The following is a 15,666-nucleotide window of genomic DNA, read 5'->3' on the forward strand; positions in this document are numbered from 1 at the left end:
TAAAGGCCCATAGGCAGATTTGCTTAGGTATAACCAAATTAGTTACACATATTTAACTTAATTGATGCGTCAATTACAACAAGAAGACCCTTCATTGAACGCGTCTCGTGCTTAATTGAAGCCGACGTCGCGCGTGAGTTCCCTGTTGTCCGTTTGGCTCGTGAGGAGACTCGAGGAGCCTCACGAGCCCGCAGTCACGTCTACTTCCGCGGTAACTCTTCAACAATGGACGAAGTCCTGGCCCTTAAAGAGTCCGTCCTCTTCTACCTCGACAGGAGCGGGGGGCTCGAAAAACTGGTCGAGGACTGCGAGCCCTTTAACGGTATTTAACGATTCAGTCAACGAGAAACACGAGTTGGTTCTTCACTTCACCAAGCTAGACCCGTACGACTCCTAGACAGGCATTAAACTAGGCTGTACGTCACCTAGAAAGGCATTAAACTAGACCTGTACGTCACTTAAAAAGACATTAAACTAGACCAGAACGTCACTTATGTCATTAAACTAGACCCATACCTCACTTATAATGTCATTCAACTAGACTTATAGGCCTACGTCACTTAGAAAGGCATTCAACTAGAACTGAACGTCACCTAGAAAGGCCCTAAACTAGACCTGAACGGCACCTAGAAAGGCATTAAACTAGACCCGTGCGTCACTTTTAACCCCATTAAACCCGACCTGTAACGTTAGCTCTGTGTCTCTCTACATTATGGATGATGCTCCAGGCCCAGGCCAGAGCGAGGCGGTCTACCGGTTCTGCGTGTCTGTGAACCCATCGGATGTGATGGAGCTGGATCCTCTGCTGGGGGACAGAGTCCTCCACGACCCGCTGACGGCCACAAGCCTGTTCAGATCCGTGAGATTGAATTATGTTACATTAACATTGACACTGGTTACCTAAGTCTCGCTTCAATCACGAAGGCGCCAAGCGACTTAAATAACCCAAGTTTTACATTGTCCCCGTTCAGGTTTGCTTCACTTCAATAAAAACCCTTGCTCTGATTGAACAAATACACACTGAGAACCAGGTAAGGACGAGTACTTGTTTTCTATTGAGTGTGGGTGTCTCTGTCGCCCCCTGCGGGTCCCTGATCGTAACACCATTACAATGTAGAAGTTCGATTTGATCCTATAACCCTATTACTAGCCGGCTCCTTAACTGACAATTAACACTTAACTTACCCTGTATTTACATAAAAACAAAGTAATATCAAAATTAATAACAAGTACTATTTTAGCAGTGATGTCAAATATATAATATTTCTGTTCCTGAGGTGAATATTATTCTGAAACTGACGCATCTGCCGCCGTTCCCGGAGTACACCCTGGACCTGACCGCGGCCCCCCGCAGCTACGGCCCAACGCGGCCCCTCGCCATGGAGGGCCTGGTCATCGCCATGACGAGGACCACCCAGTACACGCAGGGGGCCCGCTTCCTCTGCAGCGACGAGGACTGCCCCTGCTCCACAGGTAGGGCTCAGACATAGAGCCGTAGGGCTCAGACGTAGAGCCGTAGGACTCAGACGTAGAGCCGTAGGGCTCAGACGTAGAACCGTAGGGCTCAGACGTAGAGCCGTAGGGCTCAGACATAGAGCCGTAGGGCTCAGACGTAGAGCCGTAGGACTCAGACGTAGAGCCGTAGGGCTCAGACATAGAGCCGTAGGGCTCAGACGTAGAGCCGTAGGACTCAGACGTAGAGCCGTAGGGCTCAGACATAGAGCTGTAGCTCTGGTTCTCTCCAGGACTCAGACATAGAGCCGTGGCTCTGGTTCTCTCCCAGGGTCAGGTCTCAGACATGGAGCTGTGGCTCTGGTTCTCTCCCAGGGTCAGGTCTCAGACATGGAGCCGTGGCTCTGGTTCTCTCCCAGGGTCAGGTCTCAGACATGGAGCCGTGGCTCTGGTTCTCTCCCAGGGTCAGGTCTCAGACATGGAGCCGTGGCTCTGGTTCTATCCCAGGGTCAGGTCTCAGACATGGAGCCGTGGCTCTGGTTCTCTCCCAGGGTCAGGTCTCAGACATGGAGCCGTGGCTCTGGTTCTATCCCAGGGTCAGGTCTCAGACATGGAGCCGTGGCTCTGGTTCTCTCCCAGGGTCAGGTCTCAGACATGGAGCCGTGGCTCTGGTTCTCTCCCAGGGTCAGGTCTCAGACATGGAGCCGTGGCTCTGGTTCTCTCCCAGGGTCAGGTCTCAGACATGGAGCCGTGGCTCTGGTTCTCTCCCAGGGTCAGGTCTCAGACATGGAGCCGTGGCTCTGGTTCTCTCCCAGGGTCAGGTCTCAGACATGGAGCCGTGTCTCTGGTCTGCTTCTGGGTGTTGAGAGCTCTGGGGAGGAGGAGCCATCGTTTGATGTTCCCGGGGGTTCGGACCGGTTTGTTATGTTTTGATCTGGAACAAACTTCAAGAACACACTGAATAATGTAATGTTTATAATATATTAAACTACAAGAAAAGGCTGTAAACTATTAAATCAGGGCTCAAAATATTAGAATTGCAACAGCTTTTTATGAAAATACATATCTTTTCTGGTATGTTTAGGCCTATTATAGTACTTTTTTAATCATTTACGCTTTTTCTGTCTTTAATTGTTATTTCATTGAATATCCTTTAAACATTCTTCTTATCCATATTCCCCTTTTAAATCTGTGAAATGTGATTCCGGCCCCTAGCCCGTGTCGGCCCCCTGTGTGATTGACAGGTACTCTTCCTAAGAGGCGGGCCCTGTATGTAACGGTGATGTAACGCCCCGCGGGCGGCTCTAGGCTACGCCCACATCAGGGTGCATCGCCCCGGGGCCACGGAGGCGGCCACCGTGAAGAGGGCCTTCAGCTGCCTGGTCTGTGGGGCCCCCCTGAAGGAGGACCTCAAGTTCAGGGTGCTGGGGGGTGAGCTCCACAAACACACACAGCAACACCTTTTGGTTTGTGCTTATTCCTGTACAATCGATAAGTAATTGTAAAAAATATTTTTTCGACAAAAATGTTAATTATAGATTTATTGTCAGCACTTTTTTGCATGCATATTTTATGAAAACATTTTTTTTTGGTTGCTGTATTTTTTGCGAAGAACATTAAACAAACCTTCAGATCGTTAGACCATATTGCCTGAACGTAGGGTGCTCAGTGTACCGACAGTGATATATGATTGTTTCTCTTTCTTCTGACAAACGTCAGCCACTTTGGATAAAAGCGTCTGCTAAATGCCCTAATTGTAAATGTCTAACACTTCTTCAGTTCTATCATATTCTACTTTTATGTATATATTCTATAACCGGAAGATGTGAACCTGCAGGTCTCCCACACCCGGCCCATTGGTCCTGGTCAAACACCATCCATAACATCCTGCCTGTAGCTGACATGAGCCCTAATCCCCATACCCAAATGAACTTAACGCTAGATAATGGCGTTTATCCGACTAAACAGTAGTACATGGTAAAAGTGTGTGTGTGTGTGTGTGTGTGTGTGTGTGTGTGTGTGTGTGTGTGTGTGTGTGTGTGTGTGTGTGTGTGTGTGTGTGTGTGTGTGTGTGTGTGTGTGTGTGTGTGTGTGTGTGTTAACCTGGACCCCTACAGATAAGCAGCTGGTGGAGTTGATCCACGTGGGGGTGTTGGACGTCCTCAACGTCCACCCTCAGAGGTCCCTCCGCTACCAGTCTGTCACCCTGTTCCTCAGAGGTGGGTCTACCAGTCTAGTGTACTACCTGATTAGAAGAGCATTAACAGTGAATGCATCTAGGAGGCCCTGAGAGAAACCGCGCTGCTTTCTGCTTTAACCACCATCAAGGTAAAGGGGAAAAGTCCCTTCATCTTGTAATAATGACACTTAACCAGTTCAACAGACACACAATTCAAAGTACTTTTTTCATGATGACTTTTTGTTACTTGTTGTACTTTTTGTAACTATTAAGATACCAAATAATTGATGTGCACAATCTTGTGGTTCATCAATTATTCGGACCCTATCTTGGACGTGGACATCAAAGTCAACCGCTGGCCAGACGAATTTCCACACATTCCCAACCACTGTGTTAAGAGAACAAAACCCTGTCTCGGACGCGGGCCTTAGCGGGAAATGTACATTTGTGTTGCCAAAGAAAAAAAAATACAACATGCGTCAAATATGAAAAATGCGTTTCCATGCTATGAACGGATACGATCTGTCTCAGCAGGGACTGTGATCCAATCTTAAACCCGACACGCGCGTCTTTTAGGCTTTTGTTCACGGTACAGCCCTTATTTGCTTACATTTTAGTTTTACTGTCTTAGTTGTTTTCTTCTGTTACTATAGAGGCCGTATCATACACCCACTACTATGAGTACAACGATGATCCCACGATGAACCAGAAACAAGCTTCAATTAGGCCTTTGTTTACCGCCGTTGACGGCCCTCATTAAGTTACATCTTAGTTTCCGTTACGTTCTGTTACTGTATATAAGCTGCTGCGCACAACCACATGAATTTCATGGCTGGGGTGCGCGTTATTTACAGAAAGTCAGATATCCTGAAGGGGGTCATTAATTGTCGACGTGCTTTCGAAATGAGCCTCATTTTGTAACCCAACTTGCTGGGGTAGAGTTCAAATAAACAGACGCAGCCACTCACGCGGCACCGCCGGCTGAAATATTAGGTGCCGCTGTCCCCTCTCATAACATCGCCCGGCTGCTCGCCGCGACGCCTGCTAATCTCAGCGTGGGGGATTAGCATAGCGTGTTGACCCAGGCGCTACGAGAGCAACCCAATCCACGTGGCTCCTGTTACTAAACATATATGTTAATAAGTGCAAGAAACACAAATTAGGCCTCGTCTACCCGGCAACACAAGCGCAGCTTTGTTCCCCGGCTCCGACCGCCGTGTTTCCCTTGGCCGGCCGGTGAGCGAGGCCCCCATGTGTTTGCACAATAATCGCTGGTACGCGGGGAGGAGCGCGCCGCATTAAGAACTTTGTTTCCCCCCCGCAGACGAGCTGTGTCACTCCATGGAGCTGGGCCGCCTCTACCGGGTGCTGGGCATTCCCGCGCTGGTGCACCAGTTTCCCGGCCCCACCTGGAGCGTGGAGGCCAGCAGTGTGCAGCCCTGCGAGCCCGTCTGTAAGCACGGCTTTAACCCGCTCGCCTGCGTCCATCGTGAGTCCTCTTGGACACACCATGGACACCATCGACCGCTGGCAGGAGGGAGCTCCACACATCGACGCACACCGTGGCGTTTTATAGATGAGGGTCTACGAAGCGTAACTCCGTCGAGGATTTGGGTTAAGCTTCACCTCAGTTAAATTCAACAGGCTTTAGTGGGAAACGTACATTCACATTGCCAGAGTAAAAGGATTAATAGATAATGTAATGGCATGCTGATACTGAGTTGAGGTCTGAGTTCATGTCCCATGTGAAGTCGCTACCCACTCCCCCTCCAGGCTACTGCCAGACTTAAGTCTCCAGTCTCTTGCAGTCTATTCAGTCTCAGACTGAGACTGAAAAAATGGATCTATTAATGTTTAGTTTGTTTTGTAGCATGGTCAAAGGCATTGCACTCTGCTGTTTTGAATGCAATATGTAAACTGTCTGGAACCTCGAATCTAGTTCTGCACTAGTCTTTCGATCTATCCTTCAAAATTCAAAGTGCAGCGTGAATTAAAGTATTTGGTGCTTCCGAGTCAAATGTAACATTTTCGGCGAGAGTTGACAACGTCGACGTCTCTTTATATTTAATATTTTAACAAAAATAAACGTATAATACGAACGGAGACAGGAGGCAGAGGTGTGGACTCGAGAAGACTTGAGTCCACGCCCCTGCCCCTAAGCACTTGTGTTTCCCCTCCTCCCCACACCGTCTCCACAGACCCCCACCAGGTGAGCGCTGACCTCCAGGCTCTGCTGAGGGCCACGGCCGGCTCCCCCTGGAGGTTCCCCGGCCTGCTGGCCCACTCCTTCGGCTCGGAGGTGGTTCCCCCGGGCCGGTACGACACCCTGAAGCTGGCCCTGCTCCTCAGCCTGGTCCAGACCACCGCCGAGACGGCCGAGGCCTCCCACAGCCTGGACCTGCTGGCCCTGGCCAGCGACACGCTGGTCATTGACCGGTAAGGGGGCTCTGATCGACGGAGACAGGGGAGCCGGGTTGGTCTGATCTCATCTGGTAGACATTCAGGATCTGTTGGATTAATCGAATAATGAATTGTTGATAATTAGGTTTCTATAAACTGTAGAGTTCAGGCCAGAAAAGTATCAGCATGTTGACGCTAGAAATCTTTTAGGGTTTTGTCTATTTTTATTTACACTCTTCGTTATATGGGTTGGGAGTAATGGGTTTAAGTGAACAAGCGTAATCAATCACACGCACCCTAGAAGGTAGGATTTAGTCTGAACTTCCTCAGAACGACCATCTGTTGACTGCTGGAGCCCTGAGGTACAGTTCTGAGGACCTCCATTAATCGTGTGTGTGTGTGTGTGTGTGTGTGTGTTCGTTCATGTATATGTGTGTGCGTCATTCATGTATGTGTTTGTGTGTGTGTTCATGCGTGTGTCTGTGCATGTGTGTGTGCGTTTGTTTGTGTGTGTGTGTGTATATGTGCGTTCATGCGTGTGTCTGTGTGTGTGCATGTTTGTGTCCGCGTTTGTGCGTGTGTGCCAGGCTGATGGCCTACAGCCTGAGCCTGGCTGTCCGGGGGGTCCGGCACCACGCCCAGGGGGAGATGTTCGCCTCGCTCTCCGGGGACGAGCACGGCGCCGGCACCGCCAACATCCACGCGGGCGCCGCCCTGCTGGCCAGCGGGGGGGTTTGCATGCTGGGAGACCTCGGGGGCTTCCGCAAGGACAAGCTGGACGCCCTCCAGTCAGGTACCGCACACTAGCTGAGGGAGCGGCTAGGCTACAGCACGCTAGCTGAGGTAGTGAGTAGGCTAGCTGAGGTAGCGGCTAGGCTACAGCACGCTAGCTGAGGTAGTGAGTAGGCTAGCCGAGGTAGCAGCTAGGTTACAGCACGCTAGCTGAGGTAGCGGCTAGGTTACAGCACGCTAGCTGAGGTAGCGGCTAGGCTACAGCACGCTAGCTGAGGTAGCAGCTATGTTATAGCACGTTAGCTGAGGTAGCGGCTAGGCTAAGTGAGGTAGTGAGTAGGCTAGCTTAGGTAGTGAGAAGGCTAGCCGAGGTAGCAGCTAGGTTACAGCACGCTAGCTGAGGTAGCGGCTAGGTTACAGCATGCTAGCTGAGGGAGCGGCTAGGCTACAGCACGCTAGCCGAGGTAGCGGCCAGGCTAGCTGGGGTAGTGAGTAGGCTAGCTGAGGTAGCAGCTAGGCTAGCTGAGGCAGCAGCTAGGTTACAGCACGCTAGCTGAGGTGGCGGCTAGGTTACAGCACGCTAGCTGAGGTAGCGGCTAGGCTAGCTAAGGTAGTGAGTAGGCTAGCGGAGGTAGCAGCTAGGCTAGCTGAGGCAGCGGCTAGGTTACAGCACGCTAGCTGAGGTGGCGGCTAGGCTAGGTGAGGTAGTGAGTAGGCTAGCTGGAGTAGCGTGTAGACTAGCTGAGGTAGCAGCTAGGCTAGCTCCACATTGCGTGTGTGCCCTTGCCAAACGTGGGTTACATTCATGCGTTTTGTTTAGAAGGGTAATTCATCAATGTTCAAGGTGAAAGCTTTATGGCCTTAGCATGGAACGAGTCTTTGTTTGTCGAGTGTGTTGTGAGCCAATCACAGCGGGTTGCACGAGGGGCAGAGGGGTGGCGGGGATGAGGAGACCCGGTGATGTGAGAGCCAGAGGATTAACTTGTTTTGACCAAAAGGGGTTCTAGTTTGTATGACGTCTCGGTCCACTAGTTGTGCCTTCGTTGGGTCGTCTTTTTGTTAGAATGAATAGAGGCCGAGGGAGCTGATGTCTCAAACTGATTCATGGTTTTGTATATCTAGGAAAGATCAAAATTACAAATGAACATAGCAGCGCTACAAAATTATACAAATACATTTATTTATATATTAAATTGAATTATATATATATATATATAAAATATTAAATTATATTAATTTAAATTAAATTTTAAATTAACATATTACTAAGCAAAGTTAGTATATTTTCTAAGCAGAGGAAACATGGTACTTGAGTATGAGCCGTAGCGCTACAGAGGCCCCCCCGCCTCTCTAGCTGCTTGTTCATCTCTCCCCCCCCTCTCTCCCTCCCCTTCTCCCCCCTCCCTCCCTCCCCCCTCTCTCCCCCTCCCCCTCCCTCCCCTTCTCCCGCTCTCCCCCCCTCCCCCCCTCTCTCCCCCTCACTCCCTCCCCCCCCTCCTCCCTCCCTCCCCTTCTCCCCCCTCTCTCCCTCCCGCTCTCTTCCCTCCCCCTCCCTCTCTCCCTCTCCCCCTCTCTCCCCCCTCCCTCCCCTTCTCCCCCCTCCCTCCCTCCCGCTCTCTTTCCCCCCCCCCCCCTCTCCCGCTCTCCCCCCTCTCTCTCCCCCCCCCCCCCTCCCTCCCCTTCTCCCGCTCTCCCCCCCTCCCCCCCTCTCTCCCCCTCACTCCCTCCCCCCCCTCCTCCCTCCCTCCCCTTCTCCCCCCTCTCTCCCTCCCGCTCTCTTCCCTCCCCCTCCCTCTCTCCCTCTCCCCCTCCCTCCCCTTCTCCCCCCTCCCTCCCTCCCGCTCTCTTTCCCCCCCCCCCCCCCTCTCCCGCTCTCCCCCCTCTCTCTCTCCCCCCCCCCCCCCCCCCCCCCCCCCCCCTCTCTCTTCCCCTCCCTCTCCCCCTCCCTCTCTCCCCCCCGCCCCCCAGTCCTGGAGAGCCGTGCGGTGGCGGTCTTCGTCCCGGGGCGGCGGTACGGCCAGGAGGCCGACCAGCAGCTCTCCTTCCCGGTGCGCTGCAGCTTCTGGGCCCTGGCCGACGCCTCGGAGCTGCCGCTGCTGCGGAGGGAGAGGTCCGGGGCCCGGGGCCACAGCTCGCTGCTGGGGGCCACGGTGAGGACCAATCATATTCATTTAACATAAATATAAACTCTTCATAGTGCTGCACACGCTTTCCTACGGACACCCCTGACCAGTCGGAGGGGTCAGGGGTGTCCGTAGGAAAGCGTGTGCAGCACTATGAAGAGAACCACATCAGCCAGTGTGGCCAGAACCGTTTTACATACCGGGAGGGCAACCATTTTACCCCTGGAGACCGTGTGTATCTATCCCACTACAGATGCAAATGCTGCGTGTAGACCATTATATCCTCTACAAGGAACAAACCATTAAGGAAACAAGAAAAGCATCTGGTTGTAAACTGTTTTGTTTCTTTTTTAAATACAAAGTAATTAATTGGAGGTATTCCAGGATGTTTTTTTTTTTTAAATGGATGTTACCTTTCCTTCTTTCTCCGCCAGGGGTTGGATGAAATGGTTATACCCCACACGTTATGCGTCACACCGCGACCTGTTGTTCTTCCACCACGCCCAGGAGATGGCTCCGAAGCCCAGCCAGCTGGCGGAGTCCTTCGGCCTGGTCCTCCGCTGCCCCGACCCGCTGGGGGGTCCGGGCGTGCTGGCCCAGACCGCCCACACCCTCAGCCTGGCCCGCCCCCCCGGGGGGGAGCCCCTATACCCCGCCGCCATCCAGCTCCCCTTCCGGGACTACAAGGAGGTGAAAATAGGCCTTTCCCACACTCAACACCTGGTGGCATGATATCACCCCTTTAAATAAATGTCAGCTTTGAACAACAGTTGATGCTGACTGCTACAGAGATGAATGGTCAATGCATGTAACGGAGGGCTGCAAGTATAGGTCTTTGATTGTAGTTTACCCCTGTGGATGCAGTAAAACGCTGTATTCTAGCGGTCTCCGCTTGATTCGACATCATTTAAACACGGGCCCTTTAATGTCTCGTGCTCCTAGTTTCTGGCCCACGCCCGGGGTCTGAGAGGGGAGCTGAGCTCTGGAGCAGAGAAGATGATCCACGGGTACTACATGGCCAGCCGCAGGGTCCGCTGCGACCAGAACCACGGCGTCAAGGTGTCCGTGGCCTCCGTCAAACTGATGTGAGTATTAACAGAGGTTTCCACGCTGCGGTGCGCTAGTTGTCCACGAGATGGCGCCCTTTGCACCCAGAGCTCACCTTCCAGAGACTATTCGTCATGTTTAGATGGATGTTTAGAAAGCCGTTTCCAGAGTGTTGGCATATTTAATGTGGAAATAAAACAATCCAAACAACCCGGTTTTCAACACGGTTGGGTCATAATAACGTCCACACTGGTTTCAATGCAAAGCTTTATTTAATGGAGTTAGCTTTGTTTGCTGAATAATCTTTGTTAATGGCCGTAGCCTAGGAACACTCTGTCTCTTATGGTGGGTTGTACGTTCACGACAGGATCACCCTGGCGGAGGCCCACTGTAAGCTGTGTCTGAGGACCACCGTTGAGGAAGAGGACGCCCTCATCGCAGTCCTCCTGTGTGAGAACGCCATCACCCTACAGCACGGTAAGATCCTCTGGGGACTTATAGAGACCGCCAACACGGAGAAGTGGGCGACATTAAGATACTCTGCACCTAGTCTGACTCGTGAGACGTTATGTTTTACCCAATGGCCATTTATATTAACGTTGGATTTAACAAGGAACATAGTTGTGGAATGACATTAAATTAAGTTTTATCCACCCTTCATGTTCGCGAAATCGAAACGGCCGTGTAGCATTACATCGTGTTCTATATAACGGTTCTGACGAAGTTAACTCAACAGAACTAGAAAGTTAGGCTCAGTACGGGGCCCTTGGCTCCACTAAGCTGTGTGTCTCCTCCTCTCAAGGGGCCACAGTGCTCGTTAGTCCAAATGCCAATCTATATACAATGACTTAACGGTTCGGAACATCGACATTTAAATTAAAGACTTAAGATGTATTATTAGCAGTCATGTAGCATTACATCATGGTCAGACCACGGTGACTCAGAACCGTTAGCACAGGCTCTCGTGTGTCTCCTCTCCCCAGGGGCCTCGGTGCTCGTTATCCCCCCCGACCCGGCGTTCCCCTGTGACCTGGGCGCGGGGTTGGGGGCCCTGCTCCGCAGAGACCTCCTGCTGGAGGACCTCCGCCAGGCCGTGCTGCGCTTCATCTACGCCTACGCCCCTGGGGCCGCCGCCTACATCGCCGAGGAGTGACCTCTGACCCCTGGCAGTGGGCGGGACGGTATGTAGGCCGGGGCCATGTGATGTCACTCCTTTGGGTTTTATTCTTGAGAACTGAGGTGGAAAGCACACAGTGCTGGATGTTTTTTAGGTTTATTGGTGCAACACCGTCATTTGTTACGGACAAAAGGTTTCGCAGTGTGGGTGATCCAAATATCTTCATGGAGGTGGAGTCCAACCGAAGCCGAGTTCAGGAAAACTGCAATGAAATGAGATCTGGTTAGAGAAACGTTTCTCATTCAGGTGGTGCATTAGGAACAGACCCATGTGTTCAGTTCTCTAGCATGGTCAAAGGCATTGCACTCTATTTCTGCACAAGTCTTTGGATCGATCCATCTAAACTCAAGAGCGCAGCGTGAATAAAAGTATTTAGTGCTTCCGAGTATAAAGTACACGCTGTTATTCTAATGCTTAGATAGCTGGTATTTCAGATAGTCACAGTCTCACCACAGTAAATCTGATGGGTAAACGGCTTAATGTGAAATCATCACTAATACAGCATCACTCGTAGAAGACGTCCACAAACTAACCACCCCCCTTAAGGCCTAAAATAAAGACCTGCATTTTCCTTAGACTGTAGGTTAAAGGGTAATTCCGGTGTAAAATGGATTTGGGATATGTTTTTTTACGAGTTGAAACGTTCGTTTTGGAGCACAAAAACCGCATATAGACGCTTTTTTCAGTTGGCTGTTTTTAGCCGATCCTATCAAAACGCTATAAACTTGCAATGATGGGGGCACTGGTTATGGTAAAAACTAAATCGCTATTTTAAACCACTTAAAAGGCTAAAAGTAGCCAGACACTTCTTTGGTAGTATAATAAGGGTCTTAACATATAAAACGAGGCATTGAGAACTTTGTAAGTGTACAGATTGTTTATTAAAAAGGACATTTTACACACACAATACCATCAGTAGATCACCCGTCGACGCCATTTTGTTTTTAAGACTCGATAAGTAGATTGGCGAACAGAGCTTGTGACATCTGTCAGCAACACGCAAGCTCTGTGTTCGCCAATCTACTTATCGAGTCTTAAAAACAAAATGGCGTCGACGGGTGATCTACTGATGGTATTGTGAGTAAAATGTCTTTTAATAAACAATCTGTACACTTACAAAGTTCTCAATGCCTCGTTTTATATGTTAAGACCCTTATTATACTACTAAAGTGTCTGGCTACTTTTAGCCTTTTAAGTGGTTTAAAATAGCGATTCTTTTTTTTTACCATAACCAGTGCCCCTATCATTTCAAGTTTATAGCGTTTTGATAGAATCGGCTAAAAACAGCCAACTGAAGAAAGCGTCTATGTGCAGTTTTTGTGCTCCAAAACGAACGTTTCAACTCGTTTTCATACAAAACATATCCCAAATCCATTTTACACTGGAATTACCCTTTAAGTCTAGCATCCCCAGATAAAGAGTATACTCTCTGGCTTTGTTAAACCAGATTGACTCAAGAACAGTTGATTGTACTGACCTCAGTTCAGAGGAAGAGTCTCACACCGGGACATCTCCAGAATCCACCGGACCTATGAACATTGAGATGAAATAAGCATTTTGCAAACATAGGCCATCAAAATGACTAACAACCAAGCTGGTATTTCAGATAGTCACAGTCTCACCACAGTAAATCTGATGGGTAAACGGCTTAATGTGAAATCATCACTAATACAGTCATTTGCATTCCTTTAACCTCGACGCTTTTGATTATAAAACATTAATTTATCAGGGTTCCTTTTTTCTACATCTTTCTGACCATGAATAAACAATGAATTATACAAAAAGTATTTGAAAACGTTAAGTTTAAAATTAAGGGTGGGAGATATGGACAAGTAAATTGTATGTAAATTGTAAATTTAATGATTTCTATCTTTCAGGAAAAATGTCTTCCAACATACAGACTTGGATCACTCAACCTGAAGAAAATATACCGTCTCAGTTTCACAGACTGATATAAAAGCTTATGAATACATCTGTCACCATGTAGTGCTGAGGGCTCACCTGTAGCTCTGCAGTGGGTTCCTCGCCACCAGACCCATCTGGACTTCACAGGACCCACTAAAACAGAAAAGAACGAAACAAATTTAAATAAAGAATTTTCATAATTGCTTTCCTTCATGTCATTGTATAAACTGGTATTTCAGATAATCACAGTCTCACCACCCTGTTGTCTGATGGGTAAACGGCTTAATGTGAAATCATCACTAATCCAGCATCACACGTAGAACACATTGCATGACCTTTGAGCCATACATATTCTTTAGACTGTAGTCAAGTCTAGCATCAGATCAGAGTATTTATGCTTTCTTGTCTAAAGCAGACTGACTACAGAACCCGTTAGTTGATCCAGTACTGACCTCAGATCAGCAGAAGAGTCTCCCGCCGGGACATCTCTCGACTCATCGTGATCTACTAACACAAAGAGAAAATGAGTATTCCACAAACAGACCACCACAACGTGACTAACGACCCAACTGGTGTTTCAGATAGTCACAGTCTCACCACCCTGTTGTCTGATGGGTAAACGGCTTAATGTGAAATCATCATTAATCCAGCATAACTAATCTAGAACCGACTTCAATAATCACTCTTTGGCCGCATATGACAGAAAATAAAACATTTGTCTGGTTTCCAGGCTACAGTAAGGTGACAACCCTTTAATTAGACTTCAAAAATGTTTTTATAAACACTTCACTCACTTCCATCTTGGAACAGGATTCTACACCTTGATCAGGAAGCTCAGGAATGCAATCTGTGGAAAATGTTCAAATAAGTTACAGAAAAAAATACAATTTAAATAGAAAGAAATTAGCAATCTTTTCATAGTTGTTTAGCTTCACGTTGGTAATAGTATAGGCTGGTTCAGATAGTCACAGTCTCACCACCCTGTTGTCTGATGGGTAAACGGCTTAATGTGAAATCATCACTAATCCAGCATTCAAACAATGAGACCTCCACTTTCTTTCCAGTGAGGTAGAAGTCATTTGATCCATTACCCACCTCCAGTTCTGCTGAGTAGACCACCACAGGTCCATCCTGGCCATGAAGCATCTGGTCTGCACCGCCCGAGAGCTGTAGAAAGAACCAGTGTCAGTCTATACCATTGAATCTAATTACAAATGCAAACCAAAAAAAAGTCTACAGGGTAGATACTAGACTGGGGTGTCAGTTTGTCGCAGTCTCACCATCTTAGTGTCTGATGGGTAAACGGTAAAATGCAAATTCATCACTCCTCAAGTATTGAGCCAATAGAGCTACGGTAGAACACGACTCAAATCATCCACTCACCTCAGCATGGCACTGGAGGGATTAGGTCTTCATTTCCGATCAGCACCTCATCTGAAATCAAGACACAGAATTCGAGAAGTTCACAGTAACCATCAACTTTTTTCGTCACACAAAGTTCCTTCTGTTATAAGCATTATTGTAAAGAAAGCCACCTAATGGGTCTTAATCACCTAGTGCTCATTGAAGTTCTAGTGCTGGAACTCAAGGCAGCCCTAGGCCATCATATCCCCCTATCAGCTACCGTTTAGAACCAAGATGGCCATTAAGTGACTAAGGCCTGAATGAACTGTCAGATAATCACAGTCTCACCACATTCAAGTCTGATGGGTAAACGGCTTAATGTGAAATCATCATTATAGTTCCACTCTACTGGTACGCTTTGGGCCAATTCAATTTAGAATACTTTGGTCCGGTTGTAGATCTTACCTCAGTGTGGTTCAGGGCCGGTGGGGCTTGGGGGTTCTGCAAAAACAATTACAAACACAACATGAATTAATTCATTTTTTAATAGAAAGCCAGGGACATATGGAAACTGTACCGACCGGCTGTCTCTAATGCTTACAGAACTGGTATTTCAGATAATCACAGTCTCACCACAGTACAGTCTGATGGGTAAACGGCTTAATGTGAAATCATCACTAATACAGCATCACACGTTGCACAAAATGGGACATACGGAAACGGTCTCATCTTAAAATATTTTAGAAAAGTTTTTACGTTGGTTAGAAAACAAATTAGTTGAGTGGTACTCAACATCTATCGAGGATAATCAATCATATTCTTAGTTAGCAAACCCAGACAAAGTGACAGTCCATGCCCAGCTTGAGACATTGTAAATAATGACCCTCAGGAGGAGTGTACATCTATTGATTTAAAGCTCGCTGGCTGAGCTGCAGTGAAAGGCCTGCCGATACACCGCGACCGGGGATGACTGATCACCCTAAGGTCATAGGTCACCGTCTAACGCGGCTCGGACAGGGCTGCTCTCGGCGCAGGTTCAAAAGCAGGTTGCGACCCATGCCATGACCTTTACCCCTCCGAGGGGGGTTCGTGGACGATTTCTCCAGTCTAACAAACGGAGACTATTCCCTGACCGGCGCATCTCCCACACGACCCTGTCTAAACCCATGAATGGACGAGCCCATAACGAGCTTAAACACCGCAGATGTATCCTCATCCCGGGTGCCACGGAGGGATGATGGATTACGTATTGCAGGCAAGATGACGACGTTTTTCCACAAGACGCAAGGGACTGCGATAACTCCCAC

General features: G+C 48.8%; 1 protein-coding gene and 1 long non-coding RNA gene across 2 annotated transcripts in view; one reads left to right on the forward strand and one right to left on the reverse strand.

The window, feature by feature from the left end:
* The first annotated feature begins 189 nt into the window (after positions 1–189).
* On the forward strand, positions 190–11,113 carry mcmdc2 (minichromosome maintenance domain containing 2). The gene is made up of 14 exons (XM_079755183.1): positions 190–322; positions 729–859; positions 972–1,031; positions 1,278–1,473; positions 2,761–2,883; positions 3,570–3,671; positions 4,956–5,084; positions 5,830–6,067; positions 6,619–6,824; positions 8,732–8,913; positions 9,394–9,576; positions 9,829–9,971; positions 10,301–10,410; positions 10,917–11,113. Exons 1-14 carry the CDS (start codon positions 226–228, stop codon positions 11,084–11,086), a joined length of 2,070 nt encoding a protein of 689 aa, XP_079611309.1. The 5' UTR covers positions 190–225; the 3' UTR covers positions 11,087–11,113.
* Positions 11,114–11,123: 10 nt separating this feature from the next.
* LOC307089082 overlaps positions 11,124–15,666 on the reverse strand; it is a 4,937-nt gene continuing 394 nt past the window's right edge. The window contains exons 2-9 of the long non-coding RNA XR_013812603.1: positions 14,825–14,860; positions 14,399–14,449; positions 14,111–14,182; positions 13,810–13,862; positions 13,468–13,519; positions 13,112–13,168; positions 12,588–12,639; positions 11,124–11,312 (exon numbers count right to left, since the gene is read on the reverse strand). This is a non-coding gene — a long non-coding RNA (uncharacterized lncRNA). The remainder of the gene's footprint in view (positions 11,313–12,587; positions 12,640–13,111; positions 13,169–13,467; positions 13,520–13,809; positions 13,863–14,110; positions 14,183–14,398; positions 14,450–14,824; positions 14,861–15,666) is intronic.

Source organism: Pollachius pollachius (genome assembly GCF_949987615.1).
Source record: "Pollachius pollachius genome assembly, chromosome: 17".
NCBI lineage: Eukaryota > Metazoa > Chordata > Actinopteri > Gadiformes > Gadidae > Pollachius > Pollachius pollachius.